At 44.7% G+C, this 16,231-nt stretch overlaps 1 protein-coding gene across 1 annotated transcript in view; it reads left to right on the top strand.

Moving 5' to 3' along the window:
- LOC126474185 (receptor-type guanylate cyclase gcy-19) overlaps window positions 1-16,231 on the top strand; it is a 438,242-nt gene that overhangs the window by 309,580 nt on the left and 112,431 nt on the right. The window contains exons 9-10 of the mRNA XM_050101647.1: window positions 5,951-6,040; window positions 6,138-6,261. Of these exons, the coding sequence (XP_049957604.1) occupies window positions 5,951-6,040; window positions 6,138-6,261 (214 nt within the window). The remainder of the gene's footprint in view (window positions 1-5,950; window positions 6,041-6,137; window positions 6,262-16,231) is intronic.

Genomic DNA, 16,231 nt, shown 5'->3' with positions numbered 1-16,231 from the left:
CCGTGAGGCTATTTGCAGATGACACGGTTGTCTACAAGAAAGTAGAAACATCAGAAGACTCGTACGTACTCCAGGAGGACCTGCAGAGGATTAATGCATGGTGCGACAGCTGGCAGCTTTCCCTAAACGTAGATAAATGTAATATAATGCGCATACATAGGGGCAGAAATCCATTCCAGCACGATTATGCCATAGGTGGTAAATCATTGGAAGCGGTAACGACCGTAAAATACTTAGGAGTTACTATCCGGAGCGATCTGAAGTGGAATGATCACATAAAACAAATAGTGGGAAAAGCAGGCGCCAGGTTGAGATTCATAGGAAGAATTCTAAGAAAATGTGACTCATCGACGAAAGAAGTAGCTTACAAAACGCTTGTTCGTCCGATTCTTGAGTATTGCTTATCAGTATAGGACCCTTACCAGGTTGGATTAATAGAAGAGATAGACATGATCCAGCGAAAAGCAGCGCGATTCGTCATGGGGACATTTAGTCAGCGCGAGAGCGTTACGGAGATGCTGAACAAGCTCTAGTGGCGGACACTTCAAGAAAGGCGTTACGCAATACGGAGAGGTTTATTATCGAAATTACGAGAGAGCACATTCCGGGAAGAGATGGGCAACATATTACTACCGCCCTCATATATCTCGCGTAATGATCACAACGAAAAGATCCGAGAAATTAGAGCAAATACGGAGACTTACAAGCAGTCGTTCTTCCCACGCACAATTCGTGAATGGAACAGGGAAGGGGGGATCAGATAGTGGTACAATAAGTACCCTCCGCCACACACCGTAAGGTGGCTCGCAGAGTATAGATGTAGATGTAGATGTAGATTAACCACGCACGCTGAGAATAAAGGTTCAAACGAAATGGACGGAACTAATTACACTGTGCAACATAAATAAAGACAGCTTGCTCGAAACACTGTAGTTCCCACCCATTGCAACCATAAGTATGAAATTTGTGTCAAAGGTGTGCATAACCCTCCTCTGTAATGGTGCAAAAGCGTGACGCCTGTGACGACACTCTCGGGTTCGACTTCAATAGCAAGGTGCCGACAAGTGCGAAAAAGAAGCCACAGAAGTTTATGGGCGTGTAAGGTGGGTTAATGGTATCACATTGGCACCAAACTTCACCACTATTCTGCCCAAAGTGGGCATGCTGGTGAGGTCGTCACAGCCCCTCTTGGCCACATTTCACAACTTCTTTTGGCACCTCTGCAGTGGAGGTTAGAACGGCGACGCCCCTGGTTGAAATCAAGCGGCTTCCTTACGAGTGGCCGAGGAAAACTTTCCAGACACACTGCTCCCACAATCTGCGCGGAAAGGCCTCAGGTGGTGACATTAATGTGCAGAGCCTAAAGTCAACCGTGATCACGACACAGGAAGACGAGAAATAGGGGGAATGAGAATGCACAAGTACCCTTTCCTGCCACAGATCACGTTCAAATTTCGTCGAATGGTTGTGAACGGCCCCTAGTCGTTTCAAACTGTACACGGGAGCAAAAATTGCAGTCGCGCTGCCTCCAAAGGGGATGCAGCCCCACAACGTCCTTAGAGAAGTGTGGAAACATCCCAGGATATTAGCAGTGTCAAAGTTTGTCAATAATGTCTTCCTGTTGCTTACTGCGAACTGTCGTTTTCGACCGCTAAATGTATGGGAATCAACGTACCAGGTAAAGCGGTGGTTTCATTGGCGCCCTTAACACCACCCACTTTATACCATCCATTGAGGCCTCTTCGTACCGATTCAGATCTGCGGTGTCTGTAATGCTTTCCTCGGACTCTCATTTAAAAAATCCACCTGATTTCAACACTGGGCGTCGCGGCCCTGACCTCCACCTCAGAGGCGCACAGTGCGGGTAAGAGGGGGTGTGACAAACTTCCCACCACGTGAAACTTCCACGGTCCCTTCGGACGGGTTTGTGGTGAAGTTTGGTGCGAGTGTGTCATAATTAACCCAGGTTACAGCGCACGTGAACTTCAGAGCTCTGGCCTTCCTTTCGCACGTATTGACTCCTTGCTATTTGAAGCGTCGTCGTGCCCGAAGGTGTCGTGACGCAGGGCGCCACGGTTTTGCGCCCTTACGGTGTGAGGCTGTGCGTACCTTAGAGCAAAATTTCAAACTTCTGCATCGCAATGCGTGGGAATTAAAGGGTTTCGAAAAAGTAATGATTTAATTCTGTTGCGCAGAGTAGAATACAGTACCTGAATGTCCCGTGAATGCCAGCTTTCTAACTTCTCTTTGCTAGCATCTGTGATCTGCCAAATTTATTTTGTGAGTCGAGGCCCGTTCTGTCGTCAATTAAACTAATTTTGTGTACAACTTTCGTCTGTAAATAGTGTAAACTTCGTTTTTTGTGTGCCGTTATTGAATTTAATTTATCGCACTTCCTGAAGGGTAAATTGAGATGCATCTCAGTATTTGCCTAAACGAGCGTGGAAAACCGCTTAAAAAGCGCACTCGGATTGGTCAGTGTTACTAGGCCGCCGCGCAGGTTCACGTCACTTCTGGCAAGGTTGGCGCTGCGTCTTCAGCTATGTAAGAAGCTCGTCTGGCTTCCAACCTTACTTAGATGTTTTAAAATTCGTCTTAAAATAAATACCAAATAGTGACTCATGAAGTTAGATACATTGTATCATAAAATCTATTATGACACTCTTTTATAACTTGTTAAAAAAAGAAGAAAGTCAATTCTTACGCTAAATGTATGTACCTTCCGAAAGGAATTATATACACTGAAGAGGCAAAGAAACTGGTACATCTCCTTAACATCGTGTAGGGCCCTCACGAGGACGCAGAAGTGCCGCAGCACGACATGACGTGGACTCGACTAATGTTTGACGTAATGCTAGAGAGAACTGACACCATGAATCCTGCGTGGCTGTCCATAAATCCGCAAGAATACGAGGGAGTGATCTCTTCTGAAGAGTACGTTGCAAGGCATCCCAGATACGCGCAAAAATGTTCATGTCTAGGGAGTTTGGTGACCAGGGGAAGTGCTCAAACTCCGAAGTGTGTTCCTGGAGCCACTCTGTAGCAATTCCGGACGTGTGTGGTGTCACATTGTGCTGCTGGAATTGTCGAAGTCCGTCGGAATGCACAATGGACATGAATGGGTGCAGGTGATCAGACAGGATGCTTAAGTACGTGTCACCTGTCAAAGTCGTATCTAGACGTATTTGTGGACCCATATCACTCCAGCTGCACACGTCCCACACCATTACAGAGCCTCTACCAACTTGAACAGTACCATGCTAACATGCAGGGTCCATGGATTCATGAAGTTGTCTCCGTACCCGTACACGATACAATTTGAAATGAGACCCGTCCGACCAGGCAACATGTTTCCAGTCATCAACAATCCAATGTCGGCGTTGACGGATCGAGGTGAGGCGTAAATCTTTTTGTCGTGCAGTCATCAAGGGTACACGAGTGGCCCTTCGGCACTGAAAGCCCATATTGATGATGTTTCGTTGAATGGTTCGCACTCCGACGCTTGTTGTTGGCCCGGCGTTGAAATCTGCAGCAATTTGCGGAACAGTTGTACTTCTGTCGCGCTGAACGATTCTCTTCCGTCGTCGTTAGTCCCGCTTTTGCAGGACAATTTTCCGACCGCAGCGATGTCGGAGATTTGATGTTTTACCGGATTCCTGATACATACGGTACACTCGTGAAATAGTCGTACGGGGAAGTCCCCATTTCATCGCTACCTCGGAGATGCTGTGTCCCATTGTTCGTGCACCGACTATAACATCATGTTAAACCTCACTTAAATATTGATAGCCTGCCATTGTAGCTACAGTAACTGATCTAACAACTGCGCGCCGGCCGGAGTGGCCGAGCGGTTCTAGGCGCTACAGTCTGGAACCGCGCGACCGCTACGGTCGCAGGTTCGAATCCTGCATCGGGCATGGATGTGTGTGACGTCCTTAGATTAGTTAGGTTTAAGTAGTTCTAAGTTCTAGGGGACTGATGACCTCAGAAGTTAAGTCCCATAGTGCTCAGAGCTATTTGAGCCATTTGAACAACTGCGCGAGACACTTGTCTTATATAGGCGTTGCCAACCGCAGCCCCGTTTTCTGCCTCTTTACATATTTCTGTAATTGAATATGCATGTCTATGTCAGTTCCCTTGCCACTTCAGCGTATTTCTACAAAATAATTACTCCCAAATGTCAGACTTAGCATTTAAGTAGAAAAATATGCTGACTGCAAGTACGGAAAAAGGAATAAAAAGTACACCGGTGTGCAAAGCTTAGGGTGGAAAATTATTTTCGCATGACGTGTCCCTGACAAATAACATAGCTCTATGAAACACACGTGGGGCAGTAGTACAGTTTCACAGTAACGTTGATTGGTGAGTGTAACTAGTTCAAAGATTTGGAGATCAGTACGCCCATGTAACAGTAAGCTCCCCGCCCCCCTCCCCTGTGCACCATAACACGTTGACCACCAAAACGATAATATTCGACAATGCTGGGCATACCTTTAAACTGCGAGAGATGGGAACGCATAACGCATCCAGGATCATTGTCGAACATGATTGCTGGTCCAGGTGTTGTGGTGTGGGAAGGCATAATATTGCATTGGCTTACTGACGTCCACACTTTTGAACAAGGTAAACCCGTCGGCCAGCGTCATTGTGACACTGTACTCCTTTCCCTTGTACGTCTTTTCAGTGGTGTAATCGACCCAGACTTCTTTCTTTGTGGATGGCAATGCGCGACCTCATCGCACAGCACAGCTCTTGGAACGAGACCATATTCAACGAATGGACTAGCCTAACCAACCCCCGACTAATCCTGTCGATCACGTCTAGGATGCATTGGGGAGACGTATTGCAGTGCGTCCACGTGCACCAACGACCATCCAGCAGTTGCCAACCGGAGTGATTGAGGAGTGAAACTCCCTACCACAAGAACTCCGTACCAACCTTGCGGCTAGCATCGAAGCACGTTGCAGAGCATGTATTGCGTCTGTGTTGATCACACGCGCTATTAAGAACCATGTTCCACAATTTACAAGGTCCGGCGGACACTTCAGTGCACTTATTTTCTTTGAATAAAACTGTCATTTCTGTTCGCCTCTTGGAAATATGTTGAAGAGCAAGAATTGACGTCTATGGCGATCACACATCCCATTAGCATCCATAGCCCACCGTTTGTAATGACCAGGGGACCAACATAAATCACTATGACTTCAGTGTAATTATTGTCTTTGAATAAAAGTGTCATTTCTGTTTGTCTCATTGCGTATTAATTTCAGTTATCTTCTGTACTATACTGCAGCAGTTCTCTTTTTGTTGAATGGTCCAACTTTCATAGAGCTATGCTACTTGGCAGTGGCATATCATGAGAAAGTTACTTTCGTTCATACGTTTTTGCACACCAGTACTGGCCGGCCAGGGTGGCCGAGCGGTTCTAGGCGCTACAGCCTGGAACCGCGCGACCGCTACGGTCGCAGGTTCGAATCCTGCCTTGGGCATGGATCTGTGTGATGTCCTTAGGTTAGTTAGGTTTAAGTAGTTCTAAGTTCTAGGGGACTGATGACCTTAGAAGTTAAGTCCCATAGTGCTCAGAGCCATTTGAACCATTTTGAACACCAGTACTAATTCTAAGACCAGATAATTTGGATTTTGAGTTTGTATCTTCCCTTTTCCATTAGTTTACTGAATTTTTTTTCTTAATGGTATACTAAGCTCATTTTACATAAAAACGTACCTTTTCTGAGAAGATACGGACAGTTGGCTTAAATATAGCTGGTTTCCATTAAAGGGAAAGCTTAGTTGACCATTTTCCTTCTTGTTACTACTGCAACTCGGAGTTGGTAGTGTCTGATAACATATGTCGAAGAAACATTACATTCACAGGGCTTTTAATGTTTATGCAGACCATAGAAGCAAGGAAAGCTTCGTGCTGTTACTATACATGGTACATCTTTTGCAGGTTCCGGCAGAATTTTACGCAGCGGTGACTGTGTACTTCAGTGACATCGTGGGCTTCACTGAGATAGCAGCCATTAGCAGCCCTCTTGAGGTGGGTCCCTGTGTGCATCCAACGTATCATTCAGAAAACAATTTACTTCTTTCCAAAAACGCGTGTTATTATAACAGAACCGCTTGTTTTATTACAGGTAGTCACTTTTCTGAACTCCATCTACAAGCTGTTCGACGCTCGCATAGAGTGCTACGATGTGTACAAGGTCGAGACCATCGGTGATTCTTACATGGTGGCATCTGGGCTACCCGTCAAGAATGGTACGGCACGATCCTTGCAGATTATGTGTACGTAATACGACATTACTTAACAATAATGAGCGGAGGAAACAGAGTACCCCAACTCTTCAATTTTACTCCAGTCTTTCAAGCCATCTTATTCCTTTTCATATTCTAAGGCCTTAGCTGATCGCCTAATAATGATACATTTGACTTTACGCAGCTTCTTCATCAGCTTTCTTTAGTAATTCGTCTCTAGTTTTGTTGTTATCGCTACGATCATCCGCCACTGCTGAGCTAAACAGCTCTTCCTTAACGAATTTATTCTAAGTCGTGCCTTTGCTGAATACAGCGATTCGTTTGCAAATCTCTAATCCTCAAGTCGTTATCAGCCAAATTAGCATTCCATAAAGCCTTACAGTGTTAACCCACTACGGAGACAGCGACTTAAACCACTCCCTGGTAAGGCTGTTAAATATTGTCAACGTTGATCTGTACCTTCTCCACGCATAACTAATCTCACATAATGATGCCACTAGTGTCCAAATACAGCAATAAATCAGATCAAAAAAGCCCTTAGAAATGCGTGCCTACCTCAACCAAGGCCTCAGCAAGGCAAAATATCAAGATTAAGATATGGGGTCGAAGACGACGTCTAACCAGTTTCAGAACGGAATCCATGAATTTATTTGTTAGCTAGTTGACGGTCTACTCCTTTTTTATCGGGAAACAGTTTAAAATTTCTCTGTAGAGTTCGGTTTTCATTATTTATATTTCAATTAAAGAATTATCTTGGCTCCAGGCCTAAAAAATATCGCTCTTTTATACTAAAACGAAACAGAGATTGATCGGAAACAAGTTATTTTTATTGGAAAGTTTGTTGAAAACTTAATTCTCGTCGTCGCTGTTGGAATACTTTTAGGATGTAATTGTAACACCATGAAATGATCCTACTAACATCAAATCCTGTATGTTCATTAATATCCATAATTCGTGTATTAATGCTTCGTTTTATAGCACAAACGCCCGTGATATAATTAAACTACTGCCAATGGTTAAAAATTTCGTGTCAGTATGGATGTGGATAGTTTTAGAAACGTTTTAATTATGATTTAGTAGGCTGAATAAATAAATTTAAAAATCCAGATACACCTTTCCATCGCTAACTAATGTCGTAATTTACAACATGAATGGAACTCGTAAAGTAAATATAGCGTTAAATTTCTAGACGCACAACTAGTTATTTCAGAGGTAAGCGTGATGTCTGGAAGTGGGAGAATCGCTCACACTAGTAAAAATTTCACAGCGCATTGCAGACGATACATACTTCAACACTAGTTTTAGAAAATAAACTGAAAGAATAGGTATGCGTCATTAAAGACACTGTTGGAAATGTATGATTACAGAATTTATGAGATGAAAGGATATGTTAAGTGTTTGTTAATGATGAGGTCATCAAAATCTGATTCATCCAATAATTCAAAGGCATTTATTTAGGGAAACCATAGGAAGGATAAGCCTGTAACATCGACCCAGTACTGACACCCTTCCGTCATATAGCAGTGTCACATCCAGCTGTGGCGTTTCTCACTTAACAGCATCACTGTTTCCGTCATACTACGGAACTTCGCTGCATATTTAGTGGTGGTGAATAAGCAGTGTTTGTCTTGGCCCTTTGAAGCAGTAACACTCAGAGCAGAATATAACAGGAGCCATACAAACGTCATTACTAGTTTTGTACAGGTCGCTACCGAATTTAAACCTTCACTATCAGTACTAGGAGAATGTGAAGATTTCTCGACCTAACAGCTACAGACAGTGTCTTCATGTCGAAATTGCACTTGTTTTGCGGCGTAATCTCCTCGTTTCATTCATCTGGACGAGAAGACTATCAGGAATCGTTAACTATTGGGTAACTTCGTAATCAACACGGAGAATAGCTTTTGCATGCCAGAAAACACTTACATCACACGTTTCTAGTAGATTGCGATAGAACTTGCCCCCCTTCTAACAGCCGTGTACCGCAAGTTTCTAGAGTAACGGAAGGTTCCAAATGATTGGAAAAGAGCACAGGTAGTCCCAGTCTTCAAGAAGGGTCGTCGAGCAGATGCGCAAAACTATAGACCTATATCTCTGACGGCGATCTGTTGTAGAATTTTAGAACATGTTTCTTGCTCACGTATCACGTCGTTTCTGGAAACCCAGAATCTACTCTGTAGGAATCAACATGGATTCCGGAAACAGCGATCGTGTGAGACCCAACTCGCTTTATTTGTTCACCAGACCCAGAAAATATTAGATACAGGCTCCCAGGTAGATGCCATTTTCTTTGATTTCCGGAAGGCGTTCGATACAGTTCCGCACTGTCGCCTGATAAACAAAGTAAGAGCCTACGGAATATCAGACCAGCTGTGTGGCTGGATTGAAGAGTTTTTAGCAAACAGAACACAGGATGTTGTTATCAATGGAGAGACGTCTACAGACGTTAAAGTAACCTCTGGCGTGCCACAGGGGAGTGTTATGGGACCATTGCTTTTCGCAATACACTCCTGGAAATGGAAAAAAGAACACATTGACACCGGTGTGTCAGACCCACCATACTTGCTCCGGACACTACGAGAGGGCTGTACAAGCAATGATCACACGCACGGCACAGCGGACACGCCAGGAACCGTGGTGTTGACCGTCGAATGGCGCTAGCTGCGCAGCATTTGTGCACCGCCGCCGTCAGTGTCAGCCAGTTTGCCGTGGCATACGGAGCTCCATCGCAGTCTTTAACACTGGTAGCATGCCGCGACAGCGTGGACGTGAACTGTATGTGCAGTTGACGGACTTTGAGCGAGGGCGTATAGTGGGCATGCGGGAGGCCGGGTGGACGTACCGCCGAATTGCTCAACACGTGGGGCGTGAGGTCTCCACAGTACATCGATGTTGTCGCCAGTGGTCGGCGGAAGGTGCACGTGCCCGTCGACCTGGGACCGGACCGCAGCGACGCACGGATGCACGCCAAGACCGTAGGATCCTACGCAGTGCCGTAGGGGACCGCACCGCCACTTCCCAGCAAATTAGGGACACTGTTGCTCCTGGGGTATCGGCGAGGACCATTCGCAACCGTCTCCATGAAGCTGGGCTACGGTCCCGCACACCGTTAGGCCGTCTTCCGCTCACGCCCCAACATCGTGCAGCCCGCCTCCTGTGGTGTCGCGACAGGCGTGAATGGAGGGACGAATGGAGACGTATCGTCTTCAGCGATGAGAGTCGCTTCTGCCTTGGTGCCAATGATGGTCGTATGCGTGTTTGGCGCCGTGCAGGTAAGCGCCACAATCAGGACTGCATACGACCGAGGCACACAGGGCCAACACCCGGCATCATGGTGTGGGGAGCGATCTCCTACACTGGCCGTACACCACTGGTGATCGTCGAGGGGACACTGAATAGTGCACGGTACATCCAAACCGTCACCGAACCCATCGTTCTACCATTCCTAGACCGGCAAGGGAACTTGCTGTTCCAACAGGACAATGCACGTCCGCATGTATCCCGTGCCACCCAACGTGCTCTAGAAGGTGTAAGTCAACTACCCTGGCCAGCAAGATCTCCGGATCTGTCCCCCATTGAGCATGTTTGGGACTGGATGAAGCGTCGTCTCACGCGGTCTGCACGTCCAGCACGAACGCTGGTCCAACTGAGGCGCCAGGTGGAAATGGCATGGCAAGCCGTTCCACAGGACTACATCCAGCATCTCTACGATCGTCTCCATGGGAGAATAGCAGCCTGCATTTCTGCGAAAGGTGGATATACACTGTACTAGTGCCGACATTATGCATGCTCTGTTGCCTGTGTCTATGTGCCTGTGGTTCTGTCAGTGTGATCATGTGATGTATCTGACCCCAGGAATGTGTCAATAAAGTTTCCCCTTCCTGGGACAATGAATTCACGGTGTTCTTATTTCAATTTCCAGGAGTGTATATATAAATGACCTAGTAGATAGTGTCGGAAGTTCCATGCGGCTTTTCGCGGATGATGCTGTAGTATACAGAGAAGTTGCAGCATTAGAAAATTGTAGCGAAACGCAGGAGGATCTGCAGCGGATAGGCACTTGGTGCAGGGAGTGGCAACTGACCCTTAACATAGACAAATGTAATGTATTGCGAGTACATAGAAAGAAGGATCCTTTATTCTATGATTATATGAACACTGGTAGCAGTTACTTCTGTAAAATATCTGGGAGTATGCGTGCGGAACGATTTGAAGTGGAATGATCATATAAAATTAATTGTTGGTAAGGCGGGTACCAGGTTGAGATTCATTGGGAGAGTCCTTAGAAAATGTAGTCCATCAACAAAGGAGTTGGCTTACAAAACACTCGTTCGACCTATACTTGAGTATTGCTCATCAGTGTGGGATCCATACCAGATCGGGTTGACAGAGGAGATGGAGAAGATCCAAAGAAGAGCGGCGCGTTTCGTCACAGGGTTATTTGGAAAGCGTGATAGCGTGACGGAGATGTTTAGCAAACTCAAGTGGCAGACTCTGTAAGAGAGACGCTCTGCATCGCGGTTCAGCTTGCTGTCCAGGTTTCGAGAGGGTGCGTTTCTGGATGAGATATCGAATACATTGCTTCCCCCTACTTATACCTCCCGAGGAGATCACGAATGTAAAATTAGAGAGATTCGAGCGCGCACGGAGGATTTCCGGCAGTCGTTCTTCCCGCGAACGATACGCGACTGTAACAGAAAAGGGAGGTAATGACAGTGGCACTTAAAGTGCCCTCCGCCACACACCGTTGGGTGGCTTGCGGAGTATAAATGTAGATGTAGATTAAATGAATGTTTTTTATTTTTTTTATTTTTTATTTTTCTTATGACTGCCCACATGATTCGACCCCTCGTTGTGATACCAGCTTCATTTCTGGCGTGACATTGTAGTCCTAAGTTCATCCACAGCAACAAATCGGTGCAACAGATCAGTTGAGGCTGTCCTAAACAGTGCAAATATTGCTGAGAAATTCTGTTTGCATTTGTCTTTGGTCAGTAATCTACAAATGTGGCATCCATCCTGCATAAAGCATTCTCCTAGTTCACATTTCATGTAACCTGAACGGTACACTCTCTCCCAATGCTCCTGAGACGTAACTGTTTTACGTACCTTCGATCGCTGATCATCCAGTACCACGCTGTACACTTTCTTGACGTTTTTATTTACGGCTGCCAGGGCCGAAAGTCCTAACGGGAAACTTTTTCTTGAGAATTATGGCCACCCTCTAATTCTGCCGCCCTTTTGTAATTGTTGATCATGAAATAGTAGCCTTCTTACATACCTTTCGATTAATTTCTGTTAAAAAAGTGGTTGTACAAATAAAACTACTTTGCACGTAAAACATTTGATTTACATTACTGCATGACATATACCAACGTAAAACATAATTAATGTTAATGCCATCTGTGTAACAAAGAGTGAAATTTTTACCTTCCCTCGTAGATCTACCATTAATTTACATTACCCAAGGTAACAACAGGAAACATCTATTGACATGCGCAAGGGGCGTTTTGATGAAGTTGTGCAATTGTTCAGAATCGCTTCCAGACATCCCACTGATACACACATCTTTGTCAGATAAATACCTCTGTCCCATCTGTTGCCTACAGTTTCTCTTTTTTTCTTTTGGATCCGCAGTTTCCAGTCAACATGTGACAAAAATCAACCCTTTGTCCTGATCCTGAATAACATGTAATAAAATGTGGTCGTTTTTCACTGTACAAGAGGGAATAAATTGTTAGCGCCACTACAATATTAGAAATAGAGCAAACTCAAAACGTGATCATCAAACCAAACAGCGTAGACAACAAAAAATGAAGTCGAAGACAAGGAAAAGATACTGCATAACAGGTTACCGCAGTATCACTTTTGACGGGAGAGCGGTTAAATATATTGTAGTGGTTCAAATTCGTAGCAAAGGGCTCGATACATAACCTCTTAGAGGGGATATCTCTCTTTTTCATTTCATGTTGTTCTTATTTTCTTATTACATGTCTTAGCACGGAATCGTCACAATGGAAGCATTAACTGTCACAACATGTGCTTTGAGTGGTGATGATCCCCCTGGAACGTCACACAGAGACAGTGAAGTGTAAACGTACTGTATGGAATCGTGGGCGATTAGTTCATCGATCTCCTTAGCTTGCCGCTGAACTGGAGCACGCTTTTTGCAATGTGTCCAAGACGAAGTTACACAACTACCGGAACGTGCCTTTACTGGAATGTCGCACAGTTTCAAGATAACAGGACTCTTTCACGTTTGGCGATGGTCTTCCGTAATCGTCTTCATGCTACCTATCCTGATAAATGTATAGGAAAGAGAGGACTTTTCCCGTATCCCGCCATTTTCTCCATTGCTGAGACCATCGTATGGGATCTTGTTTTGGGAATAGGGTAAGGTCCGATTCCACCCGTCTGCTTTGGCCAATGACGTCACGTTAGGACTAAAGAAGATGATTTACCGTAGTTACTAAAACAGTCACAGACAGTATTTAATAACAGGCTAATTACACACGTCAAGATGGCGACCACAGCACAGACCACCATGCTCAAAAACAAACGTAAGAAACACGCAAATTACTTCAGTCAGCAAATAAAATGATATTTACGGGATAACCACGGGAACAAATTACAAACAAAAGTTTATAAAGGTAAGATCCGCGAGCAACCTAATACTCCAAAAACAGGACACGCGAATTCAACTAGAATAAACGAAATATACCTACAGCAAATACAAAGCTGGAATCGAATACTTCACTTTACCTATAGCACAAGCGAAGACAGCGATACCAGAAACGCCCCTCACTAAAAAAAATGATAATCTATAAATTATACACACGAATTAGCCTAGAATAAAAAAACCGAACATAAAAATACACCAATCGCACAACTGTAATCGATTTTTTACCTTGACCTACATGGCTCAAACGAAGACAGCGGTACTGGAAACTGAAAAACCGAACCGTGAGAAGCAATATCGCAATTTTTGTTACGTCTATACAACGAAAAAGGATCAATTGATACTAAAAACAAGCCCTGGAAAAGAAAATAACGAAACAAAAATTGAAAACCACCAATGGAAATAAATTTCCCTTCCAGGAATAAAATGTATACTTAAATGAGATAACAAATATCACAGAAACGTACTTAAAAAGCGTAGTCGACTCCAAACTAATCTAGGTTATCCACTAAATATACTACAAATATTCATATGCACATACACATAGACGAATACACATAGAGACAGGCAGACTCACACACACATGCGCGCGGGTATACGTGAAACAACCACACCTCACAAGTTCTTCCAGTGTAATGACCAGGCTGTGTGTGTGTGTGTGTGTGTGTGTGTGTGTGTGTGTGTGAGAGAGAGAGAGAGAGAGAGAGAGAGGGAGAGTGTGCGCGGGTGTACGCGAAACAGCCACACCTCACAAGTTCTTCCTGTGTAATGACCAGGCTGTGTGTGTGTGTATGTGTGTGAGAGAGAGAGAGAGAGAGAGAGAGAGAGAGAGAGACAGAGAGAGTGTGTGTGTGTGTGTGTGTGCGCGCGCGCGGGTGTACGCGAAACAACCACACCTCACAAGGTCTTCCTGTGTAATGACCAGACTGTGTGTGTGTGTGTGTGTGTGTGTGTGTGTGTGTGTGTGATAATGACCGCCGGCCGGAGTGGCCGAGCGGTTCTAGGCGCTACAGTCTGGAACCGCGCGACTGCTTCGGTCGCTGGTTCAAATCCTGCCTCAGGCATGGATGTGTGTGATGTCCTTAGGCTACTTCGGTTTAAGTAGTTCTAAGTTCTAGAGGACTGATGACCTCAGAAGTTAAGTCCCATTGTGCTCAGAGCCATTTGGACCATTTTTTTGTAATAATGACCAACAAAACAGTGTTTTAACTTCGTTAAGTGATCCAGTGGCCGCTTGAATTTTTGGTTTTAGCTAATAATTTTGCGAAGTTTTGTTGGAATTGGTATTAGTTGTGGTGTAGTAGTATTAATACAAGTAGTTGCTTTCTTAGTAGACAGAGAATTTCGAGACCGCTGTTGTTAGTTCCATAAATAGTTCTACTGGTGTAAATGACTTAGGTAACGTAGACGTATAGTTTTTTTCAGTAACTGTAAAATTTTACCATGAGTGAGAAGTGTGGGCTCTGTCATAGGTTTTTGAGTAGTGGGTTACGGTGTGGGATTTGTTCAAAGTATTTTCATTGGGAGGAATGCAATGGGGAAGCCAGTGGGCATTCTGGCGAGATCCTCTCCTAGGAAAGTAGAATCTGTAGTAGAATAAGTTGGTAGAGGAGTTAGAGCGGAAGATCTGTGCCTTTCAGGTGCAGTTACAACGCGCAAAGGAGGAACTAGATAGGTTGAGGAGGGTAAAGGGTGGTGGGGAATGGGAACTGGCAGTTGGCAAGAAGGCAGCTAGGAGGAGGAGGAGGAATTCAGACAGTTATACTTTGTGTACATGCAATAGATTTGACCAGCTGTCAGAGTTGAGTGGAGAGGAGCCTCCTATAGCTGCAGATGAAGGGAAAATGCAGCAGTCCTCAGCAATTAGGAGGCCTAGGTCAGTTGCAAAGTCTAACAGAAAGAATAAAAGTTCTGTTGCTAGATAGTTCACACGGTAGGAAGTATTGGGGAGTGAGTACCAGGTCACCAGCATTGTGAATCCTAGTGCAGGGTTGGCTCAGCATAGGGGGGAGTTATGTAGGAATTTCATGAAGGAGGATCAGGTAGTGATAGTGGGTGGAGCAGGGAACAGTCTTGATAGGGATGGGGAATATAATGTAGGTGGTGACCAGGTAAAGATAGCTATTCAAATTGGTGGCTCTAACGTGCACTTCGTGCAGCTGTTTCAGCGTCATGACCAGCATCATCTTAATGTGGCTGTTAGGTGCGTTAACATGGGGCTGGAGAGGGCGCTCATGGCAGAGGGCATGAGTCATATTTCGGTGGTGCCAGTTGGGTCTGTCAGTAGGTCAGGTTTCACGAGGCATGACCTGCACCTCAATAGGGAGGGGAAGGGGAGGCTGGCGAAGCTTATAGGTGACAGTGTAGTGGGTGGTGGTGGGATCAATCACGGAAAAATTCCTGCAGTAGTTGGTGTTAGAGCTGCACCTTTTTTTGATTGAAGTCAGCTGATAAGTATACCTGCATACAGGAAGTCCCTCAAATGGCTCTGAGCACTATGGGACTTAACTTCTAAGGCCATCAGTCCCCTAGAACTTAGAACTACTTAAACCTAACTAACCTAAGAACATCACACACACCCATGCCCGAGGCAGGATTCGAACCTGCGACCGTAGCGGTCGCGCGGTTCCTGACTGTAGCGCCTAGAGCCGCCTCTAACTAAGGGCTCATCTTCAGAGGATGTCATGTTTCCAAGTAGAAAAGGAATGAGCATACTTCATCAAAATATAAGAGGTATTACATATAAAATTAGTGAACTGCTTATAGATGTTGACTCTGAAATTGTTGGTATATCGGAACACCACTTAAATAGTTTGACAATTCAGGGGCTTCCTTTACCAGGATACAGATTACCTGGCTCTTTTTCAAGGAGTTCCTTGTGGGATGGGGGAGTGGCTATGTATGTAAAGGACACTATACCATTTGAGCCCATAGATGCATCATCAAACTGCACTGAAAATATATTTGAATGTTGTGCAGGGGCAGTTGAATTTAGTGAAACTAAACTTCTAATTGTTGTTGTTTATAGGTCCCCTAACTCTGACTTCAGAGCATTTTAGCTCAAGCTAGAGGGAGTTCTTGATTCACTTTATAGGAAATACCAGAAATTAGTTATATGTGGTGATTTCAATACAAATTTTGTATATGATGGTGCAAGAAAAAAGATTATGGGAGATCTCCTAAATTCAAATGATCTTATGCAGACTGTATTTTTTCGAATTAGGGTGCAGAGGAACACTAGCACAGCCATAGACAATAATTTTGTTCATTCTTCATTACTAGATGGGCATTCTC

This window comes from Schistocerca serialis, chromosome 4 (genome assembly GCF_023864345.2).
Source record: "Schistocerca serialis cubense isolate TAMUIC-IGC-003099 chromosome 4, iqSchSeri2.2, whole genome shotgun sequence".
Taxonomy (NCBI): Eukaryota; Metazoa; Arthropoda; class Insecta; order Orthoptera; family Acrididae; genus Schistocerca; species Schistocerca serialis.
Note: the sequence above shows the minus strand (reverse complement) of the source record. Positions and strands in the feature narration are given on the sequence as shown.